General features: G+C 34.6%; 1 protein-coding gene across 1 annotated transcript; it reads right to left on the bottom strand.

Moving 5' to 3' along the window:
* Window positions 1-7626: 7626 nt before the first annotated feature.
* On the bottom strand, window positions 7627-8408 carry LOC120146149 (probable calcium-binding protein CML43). Its single transcript, XM_039159803.1, has one exon. The coding sequence runs from the start codon at window positions 8284-8286 to the stop codon at window positions 7729-7731; it is 558 nt and encodes a 185-aa protein (XP_039015734.1). The 5' UTR covers window positions 8287-8408; the 3' UTR covers window positions 7627-7728.
* Window positions 8409-26643: the final 18235 nt, after the last annotated feature.

Below are 26643 nucleotides of genomic sequence, written 5' to 3'. Positions count from 1 at the left end.
TTTACTATTTACTAACTATGATATTGGCTTGCCCGATACCTAACTCAGGTGTATTTCAGTGTAGTGATACGATATTCGCTCTTACTATGCTTTCCCTCAATTCGCTCTTGAATTAAAGGGATAATTGTCCATCCATGATTCTTTTTCGTTCTTGCGGTACACGCTTCTGATGTTTCATAATCTGATTCTCGGGTCGTACCACTTATTGGTACACCCTCTGCAATGATCCTTCTTTTTTAGACATCTTCTACATGCTCAACTGGATACACTTGGACGCATTACGCCTGCTATGGTTACTCTGGTTGTAACCCCCCTATGAGTATCTCTAGGCCCCTCTAGCCATTTACATCCCCATGGACTAAGTTATACCATTGCGGACCATTCTTAGCTCTTACAGACCTTAACCGGGTCGAAATTGATCATCCAGGGTGGGTAGTATCGATAATCTACTTGTAGTATCGATAATCTACTTGTAGTATAGGTATCATGAGGTCAAGTATCGATACCCCTTAGGAGTATCGGTAAAAAAATGGCTTTGATGTTCTGAAAAATAACCCAGTATCAATATCATACGCCCTTAGTATCGATATTGTATGGGTAGTATCGATACTCTCCCCACCAGTATTGGTACTCCCCTTTGAAATCCTTAATAATTTTACCCTAATTCATCTAGTATCAAAAATATTCATCCCAGTATCAATGCTCGAACCCATAAATGGTTTATTTAGGCTTAAGAAAACACATAAAATCACTCATAAGGACATAGTTTGGTTTTTAGTTGTGTGTTGAAACTTTAGGGAGCTAATTAGGGTCATGAAGTGTCTTAAAAACACATACTTTGTATCAAATTCATCATTTATGACTTAAATCAAGTTTAAAACCTTAAAAGCTCAAATAATCAAATCCTAGTAAATCATCATGGTTATGAAAGCCTTGACACTCCAAAAGATTAGAAATACACTATTTCGATGTTTAAATCCCGAAATGAAGGTTATTGCTTAGCCACACTCATTCCCTTTGTGATTTGGATGAAAACCCCTACTTTTGCTTACAACTAAAGAACCCAAAGCTTTGATTCATTAAAAAGATGTTGTTGAAGGGATTTATAACAAAAATGAAGCATGAAAGAGGCAAGAAATGGCTCAAAAGACTTACCCTTAATATATGGAGCTTGGAGAGAAAAATGGGAGAAATAGAAATGAAATAAATAAGATGAAATGAGAGATATAAAAGCTGGGGTAATTGTACTTTTGGTCCTTTCTCATCTTTCTAACATTAAAAATATCATCTTAAGACTAATTGGGCCCAATTTCAACCCAATTAAGCCCAATGACTTGAATTATAAATTCTACGATGCCCATTTATCTCTCTGGTAAACCCGAAACTACTAACCCAGAAGTTGGGGCATTACAGTAAATGACTAAAGTTTTCTATTAAAATAAATGTCTAACGACTTTTTGTAAAGGTAGGTCGGTGTTCAATGTTTTAATTATTTTATATGTTTGATCTGTCATGATTGTTAAAAAAACTCATTAACCACTTAAAATGTGACATGTGGGGTTTATAATTTTTTAAAAAATTTATTTAAAAAGCTTAAAATTTGTATTATTTTTTGAGGAAAAAAACTTAAAAATACTCATAAATCTTTAAAAAATCAAACTCAAAATATCTAATTCCAAACCTCATTATCATCACCGGCCATCTTCGACCATCATGACCGTAATTGAATGGTCATGCACCCATACGTCGTCACTCTCTCAGTGACAAATCATCATTTTTACTATCGCCCCAAACACCTAAATTCCTAAATTTTAAGCCCTTGTACTGTTTTAAAAAAAATCAATGTAGCCCATAAATTATTTTGGCACTTAATATGACCTTCAAACTTAGAAAAAAATCAATGTGGCTCTTTAAACAACGATTTATGTCATTGACTATTACGGTGTTGATGTGACACTTCAAGTTTTTAACATGGTAGTCTATAATACTGTTGTGGTAATCCATGATGGCTAGTTACGTGACAGATGATGTGATAGTTGGCCTAAATTGGATTTTTTATCGAGTTCAAGAGTCAAATTGATTTTTTTAAAGTTCAAGGTCTTATTTGTTTTTTAAAGTTATTTAAATTAAAAATATATATATTAACCAAAATGATTGAATATATTATTATTAAATGATCAACTGAATCTAGAGACAAATTAAAATGTGAGTTTTATTTTATTTAATAGTATAGTTATATTGTTATGTTTGTACATGTCAACTCTAATGTAAGTTTTTTTATTTATATATTGTTGAGACGAATTTGTTATTCCCTAAAAATTAAAAACAAATTATGAGTAATAGAAAACCTCAAATACGTGAAATACACATCCACGTTAGCTTTATAGAGTTGTATCTAACACAATTTGGCAGGATATGACAATTTTTTTATATCAAGTTTAGGTGAAGTTTACTTCTCTCTCTTGTTATATTCACTAAAATACTCTTCTTAATTGTATAACTATTTTTTAAATATTTTTTAATTATATAGTTTCATGATAATTTATACATATATTTTAAATTTTATGTTTTTATAAGAATTTATAATATTTATCTAATTCAATTTTATATAAAAAAATATTAAAGTTAAAAAAAATGTTTATATAATATAAAATTTGTACATGATGGATAAGTGCAAGATTATATAAATAAAATCAAACTAAATTTGAAATAAAAAATAATATATATTTTAAATTTTTTAATAATTTAAAATTTTTAAAGTATTTTTTATATTTAATTTTAAAAAATTATATCTACATTTAAATTACTTTTATTTTAAAAAAATCAAATAAGCCCTTGAACTTTTTTAAAAATAATTAATTTGTCCCTTGAACTCGATAAAAAATCAATTTAGCCCAACTATCACGTCATCTGCCATGACACTAGCCATCGTAGACCTTCATGTCAACATCTGTAACCCCTTAAACTCGACCTAGAAGAATTAGGTTGAATCTAGAGAACCCAATTGAAATATTTTTCCCTCGAGTAAACCATGTTCTTATAATTAAAGAAGCAATCATCAAATTCAAACATTATAATTTTATTAAACAAATGTCCATAAAAAAGATGATATAAATGATAAATATTCGAAAAGTCATGCATGAACGGTCTAAAAATAGTTATAATATCCAAAGTCTCAAATTACATAAATAATAATAATAATCACCATTATCATTATATAAAGTTACGAATATAAATCTGAAATTAGAAATTCAAATAAATTTTTTTATTCAAAATAAAAAAATTCTAAAAATAAATGACGTATCTCTTAAAGTATCGATTCACCTAAAACTGAGTATCTGAAATAAAAATTATAGGGATGTAAGCTATTAAGCTTAGTGTGTCTCTAAAGTGCAAACAATCATAATTCATATATAGTTTGAATCAAACAATATTAATAATCATTGTCCAAATCAAATAACGATAATCATTATTTAAATGTTATACAAATGTTTATGTACCCACCCTTACTCCTTTCACATCATCCGAAGAGTGGATTCCTTAGAACCACACTATCTACAATCAAATCACATCATATGAAATAAGGTCCACCACAAAGGAAAAGGTCATTAAATTTGAAAGTGGCGTTCATCCCGTTGAGTGAATGCACTAAACTTCCTCTATCAAAATTCAACTTCCTCTATCAAAATTCCTCTCAATATGATTTGCAAATGATATACATATCCGATGTCTAATCTGATCCGAATAATAATAATTCATGAACAGATATTCCATAGCATATATTCTTATTCCGATAATTCATCACATTTACATGTTACGCATGCACAACAATATTACGATTTCGACAATTCAACATGTATCACATGGCATTTTCACATTTATCTCAATCAATTTCACAGTAAAAATATTTTCCAACAATTTCCAACCAAGCAAGTCATTAAGCATCCAAACAAAATAATGTAATACCAAATAGTGAGACACACCTCAACAAATAGTTAAAGACAATAATAACCTTTTCCACATTAGTCAAAGTAGTAAATCGACCCGAATCAAAACCTACATAATAATTTAAATGAATAAAATTACTCTAAATTAATGATGAAGCCAAACATACTAAAAATAACAACTATCACTCCCGTTCAACAAGAGAAATACGGTTTGGCTCAAAGTTCACAGGTAACGACGGAGGAGACAGTAACTCGATTCTCGGTTTAATTTCTCCTGCAAAATTAACAACGTTGGATTCAAATCCCAATTCAGTAATTTCAAATTACGAAATAATAATTTAACGAGTTAAAATTATTTCCGACTCAATCGGGGAACCAAAGTTGGTTTGGTTCGAATATAACAGACTGTCGGTATATTTAAACGGGATTGCCGGCGACGCAATCACTCTAGAAGTAGTCCTTAGGGCCGGTGACTTCACGGATGGCCTTGCCGTGGCCTTAAACGGTCGGTAAAAACTTACAAGTTAACCGACAGTCGGCCGTAGTACAAAATAAAACTGACAGTGGGGGTTTCACGACCAACCAATGCTGTCCAGTCGCGACCCAAGCCAACTAGGCCTTCCCTGTCGAGAACCTGGTCCCAAAGAGGCCTTCAACGGCTGAAAACGCGACGACGACGCGCAGTGAGAGAGACCGATTTCTGGTCTTTAATAACGAGGGAAGGTTCCACGACGACGGAGAGGTTCGAGTCACGAAGAGGGGTCTTTTGGGACGCTGATCGATGACCTACTTTGTACAAAACGGCGGTGTGGCGTGATCAGAGGAAGGAGGATGGCAGCGGGGGCGAGAAGAATTAAAGTAATAAAGGAAGAGGTAGACCCTGGCGCCTCTCGTGGAATAACAGAGAAGGTTAGAATTTGTTTCAAATTAAAATTGGTAATCACATCTTGAATCCTTCAACTCTTGAGGATATACGAGAAGACCCAAAATGTTCTTATTTTACAATATGGTCACTAAAATTTCTGAAAAATCAATTTAATCCTTAAAATTAATTTTAGGGATTCAAAGTAAAATTCTCAATTTTTAGGGTTTCAAAGGGAAAATTTGGGGTCTTACAACATCATAGACTATCATGTCAACACCGTGAAGTATTATGTCAATACCGTAACAATCAATGATGAAAATCGTTGGTCAAATAGTCACATAAGAATTTTGTCTAAGTTTGAGGGATACATTTAGTACAAAAAATAATTTGAGGGTCACATTATTTATTTATTTATTGAAAATTCGAAAGGCTTTATGTATGCATGAATCAAGTTTCGTGAGTGATAAATGAATGATTGGTATTCCTTGAGGTTCTAGGTTTGAACACTAAGAATACCAGGAGTATGAGCGTTCAATCTCAAATAGTGGAGGGCTATCTTTTAATGGATACACTTATCATAAATTAATCAAAAAGGAAAGAAAAACCTCATGTACCTTTTTGCCATTTAAAAACCTAGATTTCCCAATAACTAAAGACTAGTCCCTTCGCCGGTGTAAAATCAATTTCAGTGTAATACCCAAAGCATATATTGATTGTTTTAATTAAGCCTTTTTGGTTAGTGAAAGTGTATCTCCGGCGTAGAATTCAACATTGTAAGGTGTCGCCGGCTATGATTTCAATTAAGAAACAAGAGTATTTGAGATTTTAGAGATTTGGAATAATGGTATGAGCGATGATTGGTTAATAGATAGAAATAATATGTGAGTGGCCCGACAACGGTAGTGATGACCAAAGATAACCAACGATGATTATAAAGAATTTAGAATTAAAAATTTTAGAGTTTGGGAGATTTTTTTTAGATTTTAGAGAAATTTTAGAAAATTTAAAATAATAATAATTTATTTTTTAAAATACTTTTTTTAATTTCTAAATTTGACTCATTTCATGTTTAGAGTGGTTGACAATTTTTTAACGGGTGCATCAAATAAAATACATGAACTAATAACGTCGAAAACGTTAAATACTTTGACAAAAAAACTTTAAATACTTAAAATATATAAGATATATAGTTTAAGTATATTTTTTTAACTAAGTCTAAAAGTAAACCAATGGAATTTTGATATTTGGGTCAAGGCTAATCCAGAAAAAAAATTATGGTCTAGGTCGATGTAAATATAATAAAAATAATTTCTAATATAATTAATATATATTAGTTTATAATAACAATAACATATATAATTAGATTATATCTAGAAAAAAATATAAGAAGTGGAACATTATATATTAATTTTCTTAATATAACTCGTACATATTTTTAGTTAAGGTAAATTACCTATTTGGTCACTCTCTTATTACTTGGTCATTCAACTATTATTTTTTTAAAATCATACCTAATGTTATGTTTTTGTTTTGTTTTGGTCACATAACAATGATACCATGACACTTTTTTAATTATTTTTCAATTCTAATATGGTATTATCCTATGATGACACGTTAACATCACAATCAATTTTTTAAAGACAAGTGACCAAACCAGAACCAAAATGTAACGTTATAATTTAAAATAAATAATAGTTAGATGACCAAAATAAAAACTAAATAATAAGCGGTGACTAAAGAGTAATTTACCTTATTTTTTTGACATAGGGTGGACCATAGTCTAGGTGGGACAAGACCTAGACATGTCACTCAAGGTGGAAACGAATATTGTGTAGGCTTAATGTTTGGGCCGTTCAACAAATAGTTGTAGGTGAGACAAGTTTATAAAATTTAAAATTAACATATAAAAGATTCTCCCACGACCTTCACATTACAAAGTGGAGAGATGGTTCACAATCACATGCCAACCTTGTCGGCACCACAAAATAGCATATTCTTTTTTCCCCAAAAATTACCAACATTTCAACTACTTCAAAATAATACCAAGTGTTCCATCATCTAAAGCACAAGGTTAGTGCATTGAGTTGGGACCCTTCATTTGCTCTTTTAACGAATCATACATGTAAAGGTTGGTTAAATTCTAGAAGTTGTTTATAAATAGAATAATATTGGATTTGATTAGAAAATTTTAATTATTGTTATTTTATTTAAAATTAAGGTAGAGTCAATTAGAATGTGTAATTTGTATTTTAAATTTAAGTCATGTTCGAATAATCAATAATAATATTTTTCAATTGTTTTCCTATCAGTTTCTTAACTCATTTATACCTATTAATAGACATGGTAATCTTGGACCTAACACCAGTTATCCTATAGTCGAAGTCTTTATACTCCGAGAGAAGGCTGAATGAAGGGTTTTCTTTCAAGCTCTTTCATCCTCTACTTAGAGCAATCTTCTGTCCCTTGCCATCTTTCTGACCTCATCTCTTAAATCTTCGATTAATGATATCTTTATACTCACTATGACTCTTTATGTAGATTAGAATGAATAAATCATCAATTGTGGACGAGGTAAATTTATTTAATCAACAAAATTAAATTTTAAGATTTGCGTTTTGTAAAATGTATGTTCTACGGATTGCTAACGATTCAAGAGTTGTTTTAATCTAATCTCGTCTTCTTCGCTCTCTGCATACATGTCTATCTCGTAAATATGAGGATAATGGTTCAATGGTTAAAGGGGGTGAAGAAGATACAATAATGTTTTCCCTGAAGAATTAAGGAAAGACAGCGACGAGGATCAACCAGCAACACAATTTCACAGTCGGAGCAAGAACAAAAAGTAAATAAACAAAGTCGACAACATACATATATAGATTGCAAAAGAAACAAATTTGTAATCAAAATGGAGGACGATCAAGAGCTGCAGAACACAACGTCCTGCATCATGTGCTTGAACTCGACGAAATCGACACACCCATCATGGTTTTGGTCAACGGAACATATCATCTGCTCAACTCTACCTATCTCTTTTCCTTCCGGTAATCCCAGTTTCCACAACGCCGCCTGCAATTCCTTGGCCGAAATAAACCCATCACCGTCCTCGTCGAACACCTTAAACGCCTCCTTCAAATCCGACTCGTCTTCCTCCTCCTCCTCCTCCAAGTCTAACCCGAAGAAAGTTTCGTCCAACGATTGATGCAAAGCGACGAACCCATCGTAGGTGAGGCCAATGTTGCCGGGGTTTATGAACGAATTGATGGTTGAGTCAAGGTGACAGAGATCCGTTTCAAGGCCTAGACGAGCGAGGGCATGATGGATCTCTTGGACGGTGATGATACCATCATGATTCTTGTCGAAGATGTCGAATACGCGTCGCAATCGGACGGAGTTGAGGCTGGGGCACCGTAGGCGGAACGATGAGGAAGAGGAGGCCCTTCTACTCAGGCTGCGTTTGCATGCTGCTACTTCCATTTTTGACCTGTTCTATCTGCTTATCTACTACTTTGGGGTTTCCTATAAATTGTTGATGATGCTAATGGCAGCAACAATGGCGATAGCTAAATAGGATGGCTAGCGATGGTAATGCCACCGGCTGCTACTACTATTTTTTTCCCACACAATTTTTTTAAAATTTTTTTTGTCCCACACTAACTCGGTGCTGTAAGGGATACACACACATATATAATAGGGTAAACAACCTCAACCATTGTTTAAGTCCGTTTTGGTCACTCAATCTTTTTTTTTTAAAACTATACTTAATGTTTAATTTTGATTTTATTTTTATTACCCTCTATTAAAAAATACGGCATCTAAAGCCCATTTACTTTTGGGGGGAAAATAATGCAGGCCTCAAATTATTTTTTTCATCCAATGTGACCTTCAAACTCAAAAAACAAGCTCAATATGATAATTTGATTAATATTTTTCGTTGTTGACCGTTACAATGATGATGTGACGGTCCATGGTGGCTGATGATGTGTCACCATAAGGATAATACCACATCATCATTGAAAAAAATGGTACATCAATGGTTCTATTAATTTTTACATTGGATGATCAAATTGAAATCAAAATATAATATAATATAATATATAATTCTAAAAGAAGATAATTAAATGACCAAAATAAAATAAAATTGATAGTTAAAATATTAAACGTGTAATTTATATATAATATGTGTGTGTGTGTGGGGATTTTTGTAGCCAACGTGTTCAGCCAGCCACTAGAACCTTATTTTGTTAGGCATTAGTTTTGAAGTCTCCTCTCTAGGCCCTTCCTTGACCCCGTCTACAAAATAAAGTCTTCAAATTATGGGTTCAATTTTGAAATAATTATTTGACTAAAACAAAAAGGAAGCGATCAAGCATTGGGGGTGTGGCTTGTTATTGCTTGGGTGGGTGGAAAATTCTGACCATGTGCCGTGTGATGGGGGAGTTCCAGAACCCTTTCCTTACCGGATAAACCACATTAATTTAAGTTCCTCACGCGATTTCTCCACTTGCTACGTTCAGCTTGAATTATCATCGCCAACATTTATTTACGGAATTACTATAGAAAAATAACAAACGTATGCAGTAAGAGTCGAAGAAACATAATTATACGAATATGAGAATGAATACGGGTTAAATTGAGCAAGTGAAATAAATAAATAAATATTTAAAATATTATATTGAAATACTTAAAAACGCGTATATCTAAATAATATGGGCTAATACACGTGCCTCATCATTGTCGTCCGACCCAACTCGTACGTATGCTTGTGTAATTATGTGTCTTTGACATACATTACATGTATAACGTCCTAAATTCTGGGATTTTAATTTCGGATTGACCACAGTGGCTAATGAATGATTATAATACTATCTTGAAGAATGGGTCAGGTTTGGGTTTAGTTGGACTTGGTCTTGGGTCGACATGGATATAAAAAAGACAATTTTGATTTGAGACCAAAATAGGAAGGACTATGTGTAACACTCCTCTCTTGTATTCATAATCGAATACGAGCCAGAGATGTCACATCAAACATTTAAAACATATATTGTTCGAAAATTTATAAAATTTTGTTTCTTTAAAAAAACCATAAAATTTAACATAAATCATGAAAATATTTAATCACGTAAAATCAAAATATAATATTTTAACATCTAACTCAAATATGATTTTAGACAGCAACATGGTAGTTCAATACTATATCATATTCTAAGTGAAACTGCCTAAAAACTATCTATATAGAAATTCATCTTTATGATGTTAAAATATAACTTTATCAAAATATAAAACTTAAATCTATGTTCATAGCCATTTATTACTTACTAGATTTACACATAAAAACTATTATAAACCATTTAAACTTCATACACGTATCAGAGCATTTTTGACCAATTAAATTTAGTCATATAAAATATTATAACACTTATATTCGTATACACGCCAAATAGAAAATCAAAACAAGAATATGATGTCGTTAATGATACCGATAAGTAGTCATCGAAAAGTGATATCAGGCTAAGTTCCTTACTCCACTCAATCTCTTTTTCCTATGAGTGAAAATCATCCCACGCTAAGTATACATTTACTGAGACATTTATAAACTAAAGTAAGGCATTTCAATATATAAAAATTTCATAATAATCAAAGTATTGTAATTGTCATATAAAAAATATATGAACATATAAAAATGACTTATTATTGTCATTCTTTCATCATATAACATGTAAAATATCATTTCTCATATATATAAGACATTTTATGCCAATAAGAGTATTCAATGCAAGATTTACTTTCATCGAACAAAGAAAACATGTACTTTTCATATAAACCCTAGCCTAATGTATGATGAGAATGCATGATACACAAGTTACTAGTATCCACATATTGCACTTTTAGTGCCAGAAAGATATACAAGTGTTGTAGAACACAACATCATGTATGGATAATCGGGAATACCATAGTACCAAATTCACTTACTATGTTTTGTATTCCCTAAAGTAACATGGTACCAAATTCACTTACTATGTACTCACTGTAGCTGCGCACAATAGTACCAAATTCACTTACTATGTGTATCATGCAGCTAATGATACTCCATGTAACACTTTCAAACTAATACGGTTGACTTATTCTAATCCGAGGTGTCACATTAGGGCCACTAGAGCGATCCATAATAAAAATCCAGGAAAATTTAAAATTTTATTAAAATATGTAAAACCATAAAGTAACTTATAAATACTAATACAATTTCAAAAATTGTTCATACATTATAAATCATATTCAGTAATATATAAATATCAAAATAAGTTTAGGCACTGATATGAAAACAAATGTGACCTATATGCCCCCAATTATACGGTTATCTTACTCTGCAAGCAACGCTGAAGGAACTCCTATACTGATGTAGATACTACACAAGATCAATTTCTTTAACCTAAAATGGTGAATAATAGAGTGAGCTTTGGGAAAGCTCAGTAATATAGAACGACCAAACGATGCTAAAGGACAAACAAATATTTAGTAAATCATGAAACTTCCTTAGTTATCCAGAAATATATAGGACATAGAGATGAGTTGAGGTTTCACTAATTAATTTAGGTAACAGTCAGGAAACTTACAGTTTAGAGGAAACGTTTAGAGAGACAAATTCAAAAGATAGAGTTGGGGAGTCTAGTGTGTTCCAACAAAACTAGAAATAGTAGTTATTTCAGTAAAATAGATTTTAAAATCACAATAATACCCTCCAACAAACACTAATATGTAGTTCCTCATAACTACATCCATAAGGACTTACCCTAGGCCTATTTGGCGTAGGAGCCAACCTAAGGGAACACCTAGGGTTCATAAGGACTTACCCTAGTCGAATCGTAGGAGCCACCTGACGGGAGTGCCCCTAGGTCCATAAGGTCTTATCATTAGGCCTATTGGGCCAAGGAGCCCACCCAAGGGTAGTCTTAGGTCCATAAGGAATTATCAGCTTGATCAAAGTTAAACCTGCAAAACTCCACAACATATCCCAAATAGTACCCGGTATAAAACATGTTAAACAATAAACATTAATATATCATAATCAGAAGCCAAATGTATCTATTATCAAAAACCAGAGATAAAAATCTAGAGATTAGAAACCAAAGATCATAAACTATGTTTTTTTATTTCAAATATTAGTTATACTTTTAAAACCAAAGAAAAATATTTATGTGCATAAGGAATACACTAGAGGATTCAAATATCCTTCCAAAGGAACGCAATGATTATCAGGAAGGGAAACACAAACTTCTACAAGTTTATCAGATTTCAGAAATGAGATTTCTACTAAAAGAGTTTGATTACTAATGAATCTAATCAGACATTCAAAAATTGATGCTTTAGAACCACTTAGGATTTTGGGAGCATAAGAAAGGTATTTAGGAACCTCACATCAAAATTTTTTAAGTCGGATGTAACATGAGTGATTTCATCATTCAGGCTACTAGTGACATTTTGGACGTTTTTTATTTTCGAAGAATTATAGTAACTTTATCTAATAATGGTAAGACGATGATTTACAATATCCGATATTTATATCAAATTATCGGAATTTCAAGTCAAATTGAACTAAAAGTTTTCTACACTACGATATTTTCCAATCATTCAGACCGAGATAGTTCACGATTATTCGCTCCTTACTGTTTGTATTAGTTGAATTGATCACCTTCAGAATCATCATTGATCTGATCTCGAGGAGTCGAACATGTATTCATATGATACTTATTCCCAATATTATAATAGTAATAGTGATGACCAACATACTTAGGTTGTACTCCAAAAATCCTTAGAGGTGTTACAACATTTAAAGCTTCACCGGTACTTTCTAACTTATCTATAGACATTTACTTAATCCAGGTCATAAGTGTATTTGGTTTATTTTAGTACTTGAGGTTATTCTAATCATTTCATAATTTTATAGTAATTTGGTCATTTCAATTAATTAAACCATATAAAGTGCTTTCGACAAATAGATCTTCAGATACTTTTTCAAAAATTAGAATATCTATGTATGTTTTCATCTCCAAGGTTAGAAATCGATTATTAGGGATTTTCAAATCAAATCATGAATTTAACCGATGAATTCGTAGTTCTATCAAGTCAAGAATGAATTCCTAGGTTATTTCCATTATCAGAGAAGATCCAAGTCTCTTTTTCATTTCAAGGTTTTTTTCAATCAAATCGTTCAATTTTTTCATAGGACTTCTAGTAAATCCATATTCAGGTGTTTACTCAAGAATCAAAATTCTAATTCTTTTTCCAACTTGGACGTTTAAATTAATTGTCGGGAAATTTCTAAGTAGAACCAATACTTAGGGTTTGTTTGTTTCACGGAAAATAGATTCCGGAAAATGAACTCTGTAAAATGAATTACATTTTCTAGAAATCATTTTAGAGTGTTTAGATAATGTTGTGCAATTCATTTTCCATTGGTTGGTAATTTTTTTTAAAATATTTTTATTATAAACATCAAATGCAATAAATAATATTATTTATTAACTAAATAATAATATTATTTTTCAAATATTAAAATAATTTATCTAATATTATTTATGTAAATAATATTATTAAAATTTTATATCTAAAATTTTAAATAAAAATATTAATATTTTATTTTATTAAAATAAATATATTATAATTATATTAAATATTTATTAAAATAAAAAAATAACATATTATTAAGTATATTAATTATTTATTAACATAATATTATTATTAAACTATTAAAACTTATAATATGAAAATAAGAATATTATAATATATTTTAAGGAATATATTTTAAATATTTAACATAAAAATAATATTTAAATAATAATGTTTTGAGTGTTTATTTTTTTGATGTGAAAAGTTTGTGAAATAACTTACAAAAAATCAGTTTGTAGGTCATTTTTCAGAAAATGCAAGGGAAATTCAGGTGAATAGGAAAATGAATTACATTGACTATATGTTTTTCGCCAACCAAACACTGGAAAATGAGAAAATTATTTTATAAAAAACCAATTAGAGGAAACAAACAGACCCTTAATAGGTGAATACAGTGGTTTTATCAGGTTAAGTATAGCTTTTCAGGGTTATTTCTATTCTAGGGAAAATCATTATCTTTTTTACATCCCAAGGGTATTTACATAATTTCTTATCCAAATATTTTCAGCATTAAAACCTTTAATAAAATTAATCAGAATTTAAGGATCTTGAAGTTAACCAATTTACCAATTAATCACTAAACTTGAAATTATTTCTTATTAGTCTTTAAGTTCCTTACACGAGTCAATCGAGGATTATTTAGCTTATTGTCTTTATATCTTATTCAGTTCGATTCCAGCAATAATTAACTATACATAATTGACCAATCATTTTCATTCATGCAATAAACAATATAAATGTGTTCCGTAAAGCATACAAAAAGGTAGTAGCGTATTACCTTGATTTCAAGACACATCGGTCGACCATTTAAAGCCTATTTGATTGCTCTCATACTTGATTTCAACATCCTATAATATCTTGGATACATGGCAAATTTGGTAAAACATACCCCAAAAAGGGATGAAGACATCGAAAAACTTAGGATAGGTGGTGTCAAAAAAAGTCAACTCCTAGTCAACGGTTAATGGCTCGGTTAACGATCAACGCGACTCAGTTAACGATCAATGTGTCTCAGCTCGGCTCGGGCAGCCTGGACTGGTTTGAACCATCTAGATCAGTCCATACCAATTTCTAGAACCTTCTAGGCATAAAATAACCCCACACTCGGGGAGCGATGCGTGGGACGCATGCGACGATGAAGGTGGTAAGACGACGACCAAAACTTCCAGATTGGTATATCGTTGGCTCGGAAGTCTCGTGCATGTGCTACTTTACGATGAAGGGCAGCAAAAAACGACGAACATGAATTTCCTTGAATAACCAATCTTGTTTCTTATGAATCTTCTAAACGACAGTGTCTATTCTAAATCGAAGGCCACAGTCGAAGAAGAACGGTGCATCAGAGTGATTAGCACTAGCGGTGCACACCACAGATGCCTGAAATGATGAAAATCGTTTAAAAAAAAAAAGAGAAACCTTAGGTTTTTATGATACTTTTTGACGCCTTCTATGACTAATAGTGGGGTTATACAATGAGTCAGTGTATCAATTTTTGTTGTGGGACACCAGGGAAGGCAATGGTCATGACGGTGCAAGCCATTGTTGGTCGGATGGTGGTTAAACGGGCTTCGACGGTGATAACATATTTGGAGGGACGATTTTGTAAAGGTTAAAAATGTTGGGGTGAGTTTTTAGTTGGAAAAAAGAATAGGTTTTAGGTATTTAAAACATATTCTATAAATTTTAAAAAACATATATTTTAATGCCAAATAGTGACCTACCCTAATAGAAAAGGCATGGTTAATCCCTCTTTGGATCCTAGTTTCGAACCACTCTAACCTCATATTCCTCTCTTTTTTATCTGCTGACCAGTGATGGTCAAATTCTTAGACCAGTCATTGAATTGCATGAATTTTAAAATTTCGCAGTTTGGTCCTTAAAAGTATGATAAATAATTTCAAATCAAATTATTTAAAAATAGGGTGTGACACTCCACCTCTATGGTATGACAATTGTACCATTAACTCTCAATGCACATATAATGAGCTTTTATCAATTTCATATACCATCGATATGTCAAAGTATCCATAGATCGAATATATCAAAATCTCATATAATAATGCCTTGGGTAGTTCATACTCGAAATCATTCAAATACCGTATAAAATTAATTGGACAATTCATACCCGAAATCATTCAAATATCATATAAAAATGAATTGGGCAATTCATACCCGAAATCATTCAAATATCGTATAAAAATGAATTGGGCAGTTCATACCCAAAATAGATCAAATATCATTTAGCAAAATAGTGTGAAAATATATCAAAATACGATTCAAATCCTTTTTTCTTCCAAATCATTTGAGGTTGATCATCGCAAGTGTTCCTTATATCATACATGTCGACACATATTTTCGTCCATGTGGCATTTATATTTGCATTTATGTGTTATTATTTATAATATATGGTGTATGTGTATTACATAATGTATACATATCCTATTATTTATTATAATTATAACATATTTATTCATTTGGTTTACATGGTACAGGACCAAAGGCAAGTAAAATGCTACCCAGCAGCCCGTTACACCCTAAACCAGCAAGCCCACACGCAGCCCACTTGGAGTAACCCGAACCGGCCCAAGCTCCAAACCGGGTAGGGATTTCCAGAAACCCTAGCTTGCCCATCTTGTGCTCCCAACTGCCAGCAATAGTGATCGTTGGATCTAGATGAGATCCAACGGTCCACAACAAAGATATCTAGGGTTGTCTCAAACCCTAGCCTCGTCAGTGTCGTACACCTCCATTTTCATAACAGTCCCACGCCTCACGCCTGCCTCTCCGATTCTTCCGGCGAACGTAACTCTATCACCAACACCACGCGAAGAACGGGCAACCAAGAAACAAGAGTTTGATTAGGACTCAAAGACTAGTCTAAAAATAGGTTTTTAGTATTATAAATAAGCTTGTAATCTCTTTCAACAAAAACGAAATACAAGAGAATCGCAAGGTCGTTCGAAGCATACTTTGTAAACGATTCGAAGAGAGAATAGAAGGTAAAAACCTACCTTTTTCATGATATTTTTTGCTTGCATGTCTCCATTTTTTGTGTTTTCAATTTGAAAAATACCCAATCGACCGATGAACTTTTAGGGGAAGGTCGAGGTTTTAAAACCCAGATCTATCCTCCCTTGAGGCCACTTTGCAAAAACAAAACTCAATTTTGAAACTAGGGGGTTGGGAGCTTTCGGAAAAAGAAAACCTTTTTATATTTCGCCGTCGATGACCGGCGGCTGGCGCCGATCAAAGGCGACGCCATCGATTTTCTGGGTTTGCTGCGACGGTGTTCTTCATTCATGAAGAACACCCAAGAACAAGATGAGAGAAATTTTAAAGGGAGGATAAGGGAGTTTTGGTTCTGAAATGGGAAATGAAATATTAAGCCTTGAGTTTGGGTTTTATACTAACCCGTAAGCCGACCCATGAACCGACCTAATGCCATGTGACCCGCTTGTTTTTTTAGGTAAAGAGGGAAAATCATAGTTTTGCCCCCTTGGGTCCTTATATGCCTATTTTAACCCCGAATTCATTTTTGAACTGGTCTCTATTTTTTATTTTCTTTTAATTTCGCCACTCGATTCGTTTGTTTTTTAATTTAGCCCATGCTAAATTCAATTCGTGTTTTAATTTTAAATTTTTATTTATTTTTCTTATTTTTATTTATATTATGTTTTATTGTTATCATATATATTTTATTATTATTATTATTGTGTATTATATATATATATATATTACATGGGGCCTCTCTTTTTGTTTTGTCTCTGACCAAAGTCCCCCACTTTCGGTGAAGTGATGGGGGAAGTTTTTTAATATTTATTATGTACATATATTCTATTTGTTTTATTAATATTTTATATAATATATATTACATGGGGCCCCTCTTTTTGTTTTGTCTCTGACCAAAGTCCCCCCACTTTCGGTGAAGTGAGGGGTAGTTTTTTAATATTTATTATATATATATATTATATTTGTTTTATTAATATTTTGATGACTATATATATATATATATATATATATATATATATATATTTCTTTACTATTATTTTTTTCTTATCTTATTTATTTTATTTATTTATTTTTTATTCTCTTTATTTTATTTTATTTTATTTTTTTATTTTTTTCTTTATCTTCGTTTTATTTATTCATATTTATTTATTTATTTATTATTTTTTTCTATTTATTTATTCCTTTTTTTCTTTATCTTTTTCTCTTCATGTTATTTTCTTTGTTTCCATTGTTTTTCTCTATTTTATTTATTTTCATTTTTCTCCAACACGTTTCTCGACTTTGTAAGGGTACACTTTTAAAACTATTAGAGGTAAGTAATCCATATCGTTATTTTTAACTTTTAATTTAAACTTTCAATTTTATTAATTAAAGACAACTGGAAATTACGTAGTACTGAAAGAGCACTTCAAAGGTGCTAATCCTTCCTTGACTATAACCGACTCCCGAATCTGACATATCTTTGGTAAGACGTAGATCACATAAGAAATAAGGTATCCGAACAGTCTAAAATTTGTTTTTAAAATGATCGATGGCGACTCCAATTTATTTAATCCAAGTCGAAGCTCAATTCCGAGCCCACCAGAAAGGCGATTCTGACAGTTTGGCGACTCCACTGGGGACAAGTAAATGAGTCAGTATAAGGTAATTTCCATTTGTCTTTTTAACGAAAAGGGTAAGTTTAAATTTTAAGGTAACATTTCGTCTTTATTGCTTACTTTTGATTATAATTTCGAGTAAATAGTTGTACTAACTGTTTTCTAATGATTTCAGCCTTCCAAACTTGTTTTTCATCTAAGGCTTTATACTCGAGCTCTGAACCATATTTAAGTGGGGTACAAAGCGATGTCTTCATGTGAATTTATTCACCGTGCGGGCCTAGCAAGTAGCCATCGGGATTCATATACCTTATGTCCCCGTGTGAATTTATTCACCGTGCGGGCATAAGAGAATGTTTCGTCTCGAGTTTAACTTAGTCCACACAAGCTTGTAATGAGCTTAGGACTAAGGGTCTGGCAAGCCCAAGGGGGCACCAGCAAGGAGGACTCGGGTAACGTTTTTTAAAACCTAAACCGGGAGACTATGAAGAATTAAAGCCTACCACAAATCCCCATTCCAAACCCTAGGATGTTTTAACCCTAACCATACTGTTTACTCTCTTCTTTTTTACCTTTTTACTTTCATTAATATTATTCTTATTCTTTCTAATTTTTTGTTCTCGTGTTTGTTTTGTTTAGCATTTTGCATCATAAAAGAGGCAATTGATTCCTAAAAAGGTGTTTGTTACACACAAAATAATCTGAATTAATGGACAAAGGTGTTGTAAAATAAGAGTTAAAAAATTTCGAGGTACGACTATGGTCCGAGAAGACTCAGAAAGAGAAGGAAGACAGTCTTCAGGGAAGCTATGTGTCAGAATTGGTTAGCTACGCCTATGTCAGCCTGAAACATAACAATGTCCAAGAGCTACGGAACATTTGGGACAATTGGAAGAATGACCGAAAGCAGAAGTTCAGCCAACGATATGGTGATCAACTGCTTCACCTTTAACCGGGAGGACATGTTGCCCACTATCAAAGAGTATACTACACTATTGCATTACGAAAGCATCAGACTAGAGAGGGCATATATCAAACACATCAAGAGTCAGCCTTTCAAGAACGAACTGGCCAAGATTACAGGGGTTGATGAAAAATAGGTGATTGACCGACTCCGACACAAAGGTAGCGGGGAAGGAATTGAGTAGATCCACATAAAATAACTAATGAAGAACCACCCTGATTAATTGAGTGGAACTATTTGAACAAATCCCAAGGTGAGTCACCCCAACACCGACCATCTTAGCCGAGACCTTTTGGTATCTCAATCATTTTAGAATAACTGGCGGAGAAAGGTTCATTGGGTGTGTTTAGCTCCTTCAAGTTTGGATTCACAGCCACTTTTAAAAAACTAACGGGGTTGCTACCGCGGATTCAACACCTATTCACATTTCGGAGAGTTCATCACTATGAAATGGTATGAAGGCGCTTCAAAGGAAAAGTGGATAAAAGTTTTCACTCATCTTCAAGATCGGGATATTGCCTGGAGAGCCCTTGGTTGTTCTACAATGACTCCGGTGTGGGGATTCTGACATTATGAACCTAATTGGACTATGGGGTGGAGTTGAATATTCTCCTCTGTTGGCACTTCGACAGTATGGGGCACGTCAATTTATCCCAACCACATACAGATTATCTGGATCGGAGTCCATGTACCATGGAGACAACTACAAAAAGATGATCAATGACGTAGCTGAGTCATGGAAGAAAGTATTCCAGATAGATGTCGTGGCTACCAAGGACATGCTCACTCCGGATTATATGGAGTGGCAAAGATTGAGGAAAAATGACAATATCCCAATGCCAGATTATGAAGACACCCGGACCATAGAGGAACATCTCAGGCCTGTCTCTTCCGAACTTGAGATTGTAAAGGCAAAGTTTGAAGTTATGAATAATGAATTGAAGCATAGGGTAAGAGAACTTGAGGCTGAATGATACCAGTGGAAGTTAGATGCCGACAATCAGAAAGATCGGGCAGACAAGCTAGAGAAAGAACATAAAAGAGTCTGTTTCGATCTCGAATAATTGAGAAAAGGGTATCAAGATAAAGTCAAGTATAACTCCAATTTGAAAAGAACTTTTGAGCACTAGAAAGACGAAGCTCAGAGCCTGAAAAAGAAGTTTGAGGGGCCTAATAAGAGAGCTATGAAGGAACAACTTAAGACTACTCAGAGGCACTTAATAGACACTCAACATTAGAACAAGCGCTTGAGAATCCAGGTGGCTGATCTGGAGAAACAACATGAGCAAGATGACAAAATCATAGCTGAGTTAGAAGCTGTTGTGGATGGGTTCAAGAAGCAAGCGAGCGAGCTTCAGATAGTGCCCTTTGACGGAGGTTTACAGTGGTATTTCTGTTGGGAGCAAGCTCAGCAAAGGGTGAAGGCCAAAAATGCAGTCATCCGTGATTTCCTGGATTAAGTACAGAAGGTAGCCCGTCATCTACACAGCCTAGCAAGGGAAGTTAGAGTGGTTCGACAAGGCATTCAACCAGTGACAAATGAAGGCAAAAGACTTGTCAACCTACTAGAAGATATTTGGGGTCTAGAGGATTTAGTCCGGATGTACCTTTGATTGTTTTTATGTCTCTTAAAAGATAAAACATTTTTGTTTAAATAAAGATTATTTATAATAACATACACTTTTCTGGATCAATGCCTCTAAATTACATATATCATGCATTGCATTCTTTGCATTTTATATTTCATGTTTATTTTTATTTTTTCCAATTTTTTACATTCATATTAACTAACAGAACATGTCTCAGAAGGAGAAGAAAGAGCAAACACCGAGTTTACCTAAACAAGCATTAGATACACATTATCCGCACAATAATCGAGCAAAGAAGAGACAAATGGAGGCCAAAATCGAAAAATTGAAAAATCGAGGAGAACATGGTGAAATTACAAAAAGAGATTGAAGATAAAGTTGCTCAGAACAGTCAGAGTACCCTGGATTTCATCACGAGAAGCCAGTAGTCCTTAGTCGACCAAATCGTGGCTAAGTTGTCTGGTTTATAATAGGCAAGCACGCTAGGGGTAGGTGCGTCTGAGAGGGTAGCTATACCACCGACCTCACAAGTGGTTGTCTCACCTAGGATCTTACTCGGACTGCAAGGGGACTTATCTGCGATGAAAAAAAAGCCCCATCTGCTGCAAAGATGCAAGCTTCTAAAACCAATCCTGACAACCATCTGGATGACTACAATATCCCGAATTTTGATGAGGATGATAAAGAAAAAAAAAGGGAAGAAAATATTAAGATGCTGGAAGACCAGATGAAGATGGTCAAAGGAGACCATGATTACTACGGAGTGAATGCAATAGAGCTCAGCCTGGTCCCGGATCTGGTACTTCAACCAAAATTTAAAGTCCCTGAGTTCAAGAAGTTCGACGAGAATAGTTGCCCCTTAGCCCATATTACTATGTTCTGTGAAGATGACGGGATATGGGGGAAATGACCAACTCCTGATCCACTGCTTCCAAGAGAGCCTATCCGGTTCAGCTATCTGGTGGTACAACCAGTTCATTCGAACTCATATCAAGACATGGAAAGACTTATCCAAGTCTTTCTTTGAGTAGTACAAACATATTAACGATATGAGACAAGATCGGGTTATGCTACAAAGCCTGGAGAAAAGCATAACAAAAGTTTTCGATAATACGCACAACGATGGAGGGATTTGGCTGTGCAAGTTCATCAACCCTTGGATGAAAAAGAAACTAGAAAATTATTTGTACAAACCCTGAAGGCACCTTACTTCGGGCACCTGGTGGCAATCACATTAGGAAGTTTCTCAGATCTAGTTATGGCTGGTAAGATGATCGAGATGGCCATAAAACAAGGAAAAATTGAGGGAGGAGACTCTAGTAAGAAGCCTCCCATTAAGAACAAAGAGCGAGAGAAAAACAATGTCAACACCTACAAGGCTAAAAAAGGTGTTATGATCTCAAGTTCAAAAACCACTGCAGCTGTACCAGTCGGTACTTCTAACCAAACTCAGAGAGAACCAAGGAAGGAAAGGGAAAGGGAGTAGTTTGATCCCATTTCCATGACGTATAAAGAATTGTACCAACAGCTCTTCAACACTCACACGGTGTTGCCCTACCCTATGGATCTAATAAAGCCCCTTACCCAAGATGGTTTGTCGAGAACGCTCACTGTGAATATCATGGCGGTGTATAGGGGCATTCAATCAAAAATTGTCTCGTATTCAAGAGGCGTGTACAACTAATACGGAACAAGAATTAGATCCATTTCAACTTCGGAACACCAAATGTCACACAGAATCCCTTACCTAATCATCCGGAGACTGGAATTAATGCAGTAACCATAGAGAAAGGCAAGAGAGTTAAAACTTGTATTTCGGAAGTTAAAGCTCCTTTGGCTTGGGTTTGGAGCCAAATAATAAAGGCGGTGCTTCTTACACCCCAGTCGTGTGCAGCAAGGAATGAAGACGGTAACCATTGTTGTTACCACAATGAAGAAGGGCATGAAGTGCAAGATTGCCCAGAATTCAAATCACTAGTCTAGCTCATGATGGACAGGAAGGAGTTGGAGTTTTATGAAGAAATTCAGGATTCCCTGGAAGCAGACGTTTGCGCGACCGGAGAGTCGTCAAAGAAAAAATACGACAAGGGTAATCCTTTAATAATTACCCCTAAGGCAAAGATGACAGCAACAACACAAGCCAAGCTGGTGATCATAGTACCTCGACCTTTTCAATATAAGGATAATCGACAAGTGCGATGGATGTACGAATGCCAAGTAAGTACTTCAATAGAATGTGATAGAAAAGTGGGGCAGAGACCACTTGAGCCTTTCAAAGAATATGTGTTGGCTATCAATGAACCTATAAAGGAGGAAGAAGCTAAAGAATTCCTCAAATTCTTGAAGCTAAAGAATTCCTCAAATTCTTGAAGCATAGTGAGTACAATGTTGTAGAACAACTTCACAGCTTACCAATGCGTACTTCAATGTTGGCACTTTTACTAAACTCAAAGGCATATCGGGAGGAACTATTGAAAGTCCTGAATCAAACGTTCGTACTACAAAACATACCAGTTAGCAAGATGGATTGGCTGGTAAATAATATTCAAGCTGATAATCTCATCTCATTCTCATATGATGAGATTCCATCTGGAGGGAGAGGCCGAACAAAGGCATTACACATCACTACGTATTGCAAGGGGCATGCCCTACCAAGTGTGTTGATCGACAACGGTTTCGCCCTGAACGTGATGCCTTTGGTTACATTGAAGAGGCTGCCAATAGATACCTCTCATATGAGAACCTGTCAGAATGTGGTCCGAGTATTTGAAGGGACCAAGAGAGAGGTCATTGGCAAGATCGATGTGTCGTTGACCATCGGATCTGCCACCTATAATGTCAAGTTCCTAGTGATGGATGTCATACCTTCCTATAACCGTCTTTTGGGAAGGCCTTGGATTCATCAAGCAGGTGTAGTACCGTCCACACTGCATCAAAAAGTTAAATTTCTTATTGACGGGGCCTTAGTAATCATCAATACTGAGGAAGATATCGTGGCAAGTGTGACCACGGAAGGCCCATACATCGAAGTAGGTGAGGAAGCAGTAGAATGCTCATTCCGTTTCTTTGAGTTTGGGAATGCCACATTTGTGGCAGAAGGAAGAAAGATTCCTAAACCCCAGCTTTCCAAATGTACTAGAATGGAGATCATGCAGACTTTGGGAAGAGGTGCCAATACCGAAAGGGGGTTTAGGAAGCTACTACAAGAAAAGATTAATCCAGTCCTTCTTATTTTGAAACTAGATCATATTGGGCTACGTTTTCAGCCCAGTTACCAAAAAAAGAGAAAGGAAGTCTAGAAGAATCGAGAAAGAAGAATAGCCATGTTAACTGGAAGCGGCTTTCAATGGGAATCCATGGTATTCCCACCTCTTTGCCATACGTTCACGTCACGTGGTTATGTGTTCGAGACCACCTTGTCAGATTTAGAAGAAGCTTTGGAAGATCTAAGCATTAATATCGTGACCACGGGAAATGCTGAAGATATGGATAGATCTGAAGTCTACCCTCTGCCACCCGGTTTCGTGCCTAGCAACTAGTCAGTGGAAGAACTACCTGCGGTTTACAAGAGTCTTTCAGAGTAATATTCAAACTATCTCTATTTTTTTATTTTCTTTATTCCAATACTCCATTCTATTCTCTTTCGAATTTAATCTTTGATTGTTCCATGTGGGATATTTTCCTCTCACGTATACACATTTCTCTCTTCCTTTAGGTCCCCAAATAAAAAATATATAGGCACTGATGATCATGATCCGGAGGTGGATTTTGAATCGACCATTTGTCTCGGGGGAATTGATAAATACGAAAATGAAGAGGAATACAACTTACCTACCGAATTGTTGAGAATGGTAGAAAGAGAAGATAAACAAATACTGACACATGAGGAGACGATCAAAATCTTGAATCTAGGCTCTAAAGAGGATAGAAAGGAGGTTAAAATCGGCACAACTCATTCAGCTGAAGCAAGGAAAAACTTGATAGCCTTGCTTCAAGAATACAGAGATATTTTCGTCTGGTCGTACCAAGACATGTCGGGGTTAGACATAGATATGGTAGTCCACAAACTGCCAATCAAACCAGAATGTAAACCCGTGCAGTAAAAGCTAAGGAGAATGCGACCAAAAAAGCTCCGTAAGATCAAAGAAGAGGTCAAGAAGCAATTTGATGTCGGTTTTCTTCAAGTGGCCAAGTATCTGGAGTGGGTGGCCAACATAGTGCATGTCCCGAAGAAAGACGGGAAAGTATACATGTGTGTCGATTACCGGGACCATAACAAGGTAAACCCTAAAGACAACTTTCCTCTACCTCACATTGATACCTTGGTGGATAATATAGTCGGGAACGCTTTTTTTTCATTTATAGATGGATTTTCGGGATATAATCAGATCAAGATGCATACTGAAGACATGAAGAAGACCACGTTTATCACGATGTGGGGAAATATCTGCTATAAAGTGATGCCCTTCGGATTGAAGAATACTGGGGCAACATATCAGAGAGTTATGGTGACCTTGTTCCATGACATGATGCACAAAGAAATCGAGGTTTATGTCGATGACATGATTGTCAAGGCACAAACTAAGAATGAACATGTTGAGAATCTGAGAAAGCTCTTCCAGAGATTGAGAAAGTTCCAGTTGAGATTGAACCTAAGCATGTGCACCTTCGGGGTAATATCCGGGAAACTATTAGGCTTTGTGGTCAGCAAGAAAGGCATCGAGGTTGATCCTTATAAAGTTAAGGCTATCCAGAACCTACCTTCTCCACGAAAACAAAAAGAAGTCTGAGGTTTTATAGGCAGATTGAACTACATAGCACGATTCATATCTCAGTTAACTGACAAATGTGACCTGATCTTTCATTTTCTTCGAAAGAACAGCCCTGGAGCATGGGATCAGAACTGCCAAATTGCATTCGAGAAAGTAAAAGAGTGTTTGTCTCACACTCCTATCCTGATATCCCATATCCTAGGTAAACCTCTGTTCTTGTATCTATCCATATTCGAGAACTCAATGGGGTGTGTCCTGGGTCAACATGACGAATTTGGAAGGAAAAAAAGAGCCATCTATTATTGGAGCAAGAAGTTCACCAATTGCAAGGTCAGATATCCTCCTATCAAGAAGGTTTGTTGTGCTCTAGTCTGGGCCACAAAAAGACTTAGACAATACATGATGTATCACACCACTTGGTTGATCTCCAAGTTAGACCCACTAAAGTATATGATGGGTGTTCCTGCTCTATCTGGAAGGTTAGCACGATGGAATATGCTATTGACTGAATTTGACATTGAGTATGTGAACCAGAAAGCCATAAAATGAAGTGTCATATCGGATTTCTTGGCAAGAAGAATCGATGAAAATTACGAACCTTTGGACTTTGACTTTCCATATGAAGACTTGATGGCTATCACCTTAGAAGAGACAAGTACTTCTACCGACGGTTCCTGGAGAATGTATTTCGATGGTGCATAAAATGCATTAGGACATGGAATCGAGGCTATATTGATCTCCCCAAAAGGGAATAGTATCTATTCACTAGCAGACTAAACTTCGGTTGCACCAATAATATGACAGAATATAAAGCCTATGTCTTGGGAATTCGAGCTGCGTTGGGGCAAGATATAAAGACCTTGTGGGTATACGGAGATTCAATCTTAGTAATCTATCAGCTTCATGGAGAATGGGAAACAAAGGATGCAAAGCTGGTAGAATACCGGAAACTAGTACTGGACCTGCTCGAAGAGTTCGAGGAAGTCACCTTCCACTATGTGCCAAGAGAAGAAAATCAAATGGTTGATGCTTTAGCTACCTTGGCAGCCACATTCAAAGCTGGCGAGGAGTCTGAAATGATGCCAATTAACATGCAATCGTATGAGTACCCAGTTCATTGTTACCAAATTGAAGAAGTGAAAGATAATAAGCCTTGGTACTACGACATTCTACAATATATCAAGCCTCGAAGTTATCCAGAGGAAGCCATCGAAACTGATAAAATAACCATTAGA

Source organism: Hibiscus syriacus, unplaced genomic scaffold (assembly GCF_006381635.1).
Source record: "Hibiscus syriacus cultivar Baekdansim isolate YM2019G1 unplaced genomic scaffold, ASM638163v2 tig00002511_pilon, whole genome shotgun sequence".
NCBI classification, from domain to species: Eukaryota; Viridiplantae; Streptophyta; class Magnoliopsida; order Malvales; family Malvaceae; genus Hibiscus; species Hibiscus syriacus.
Note: the sequence above shows the minus strand (reverse complement) of the source record. Positions and strands in the feature narration are given on the sequence as shown.

Excerpts from the sequence above, each read along its gene's own strand:
- LOC120146149 (XM_039159803.1), bottom strand. The coding sequence starts at position 8,286 with ATGGAAGTAGCAGCATGCAAACGCAGCCTGAGTAGAAGGGCCTCCTCT.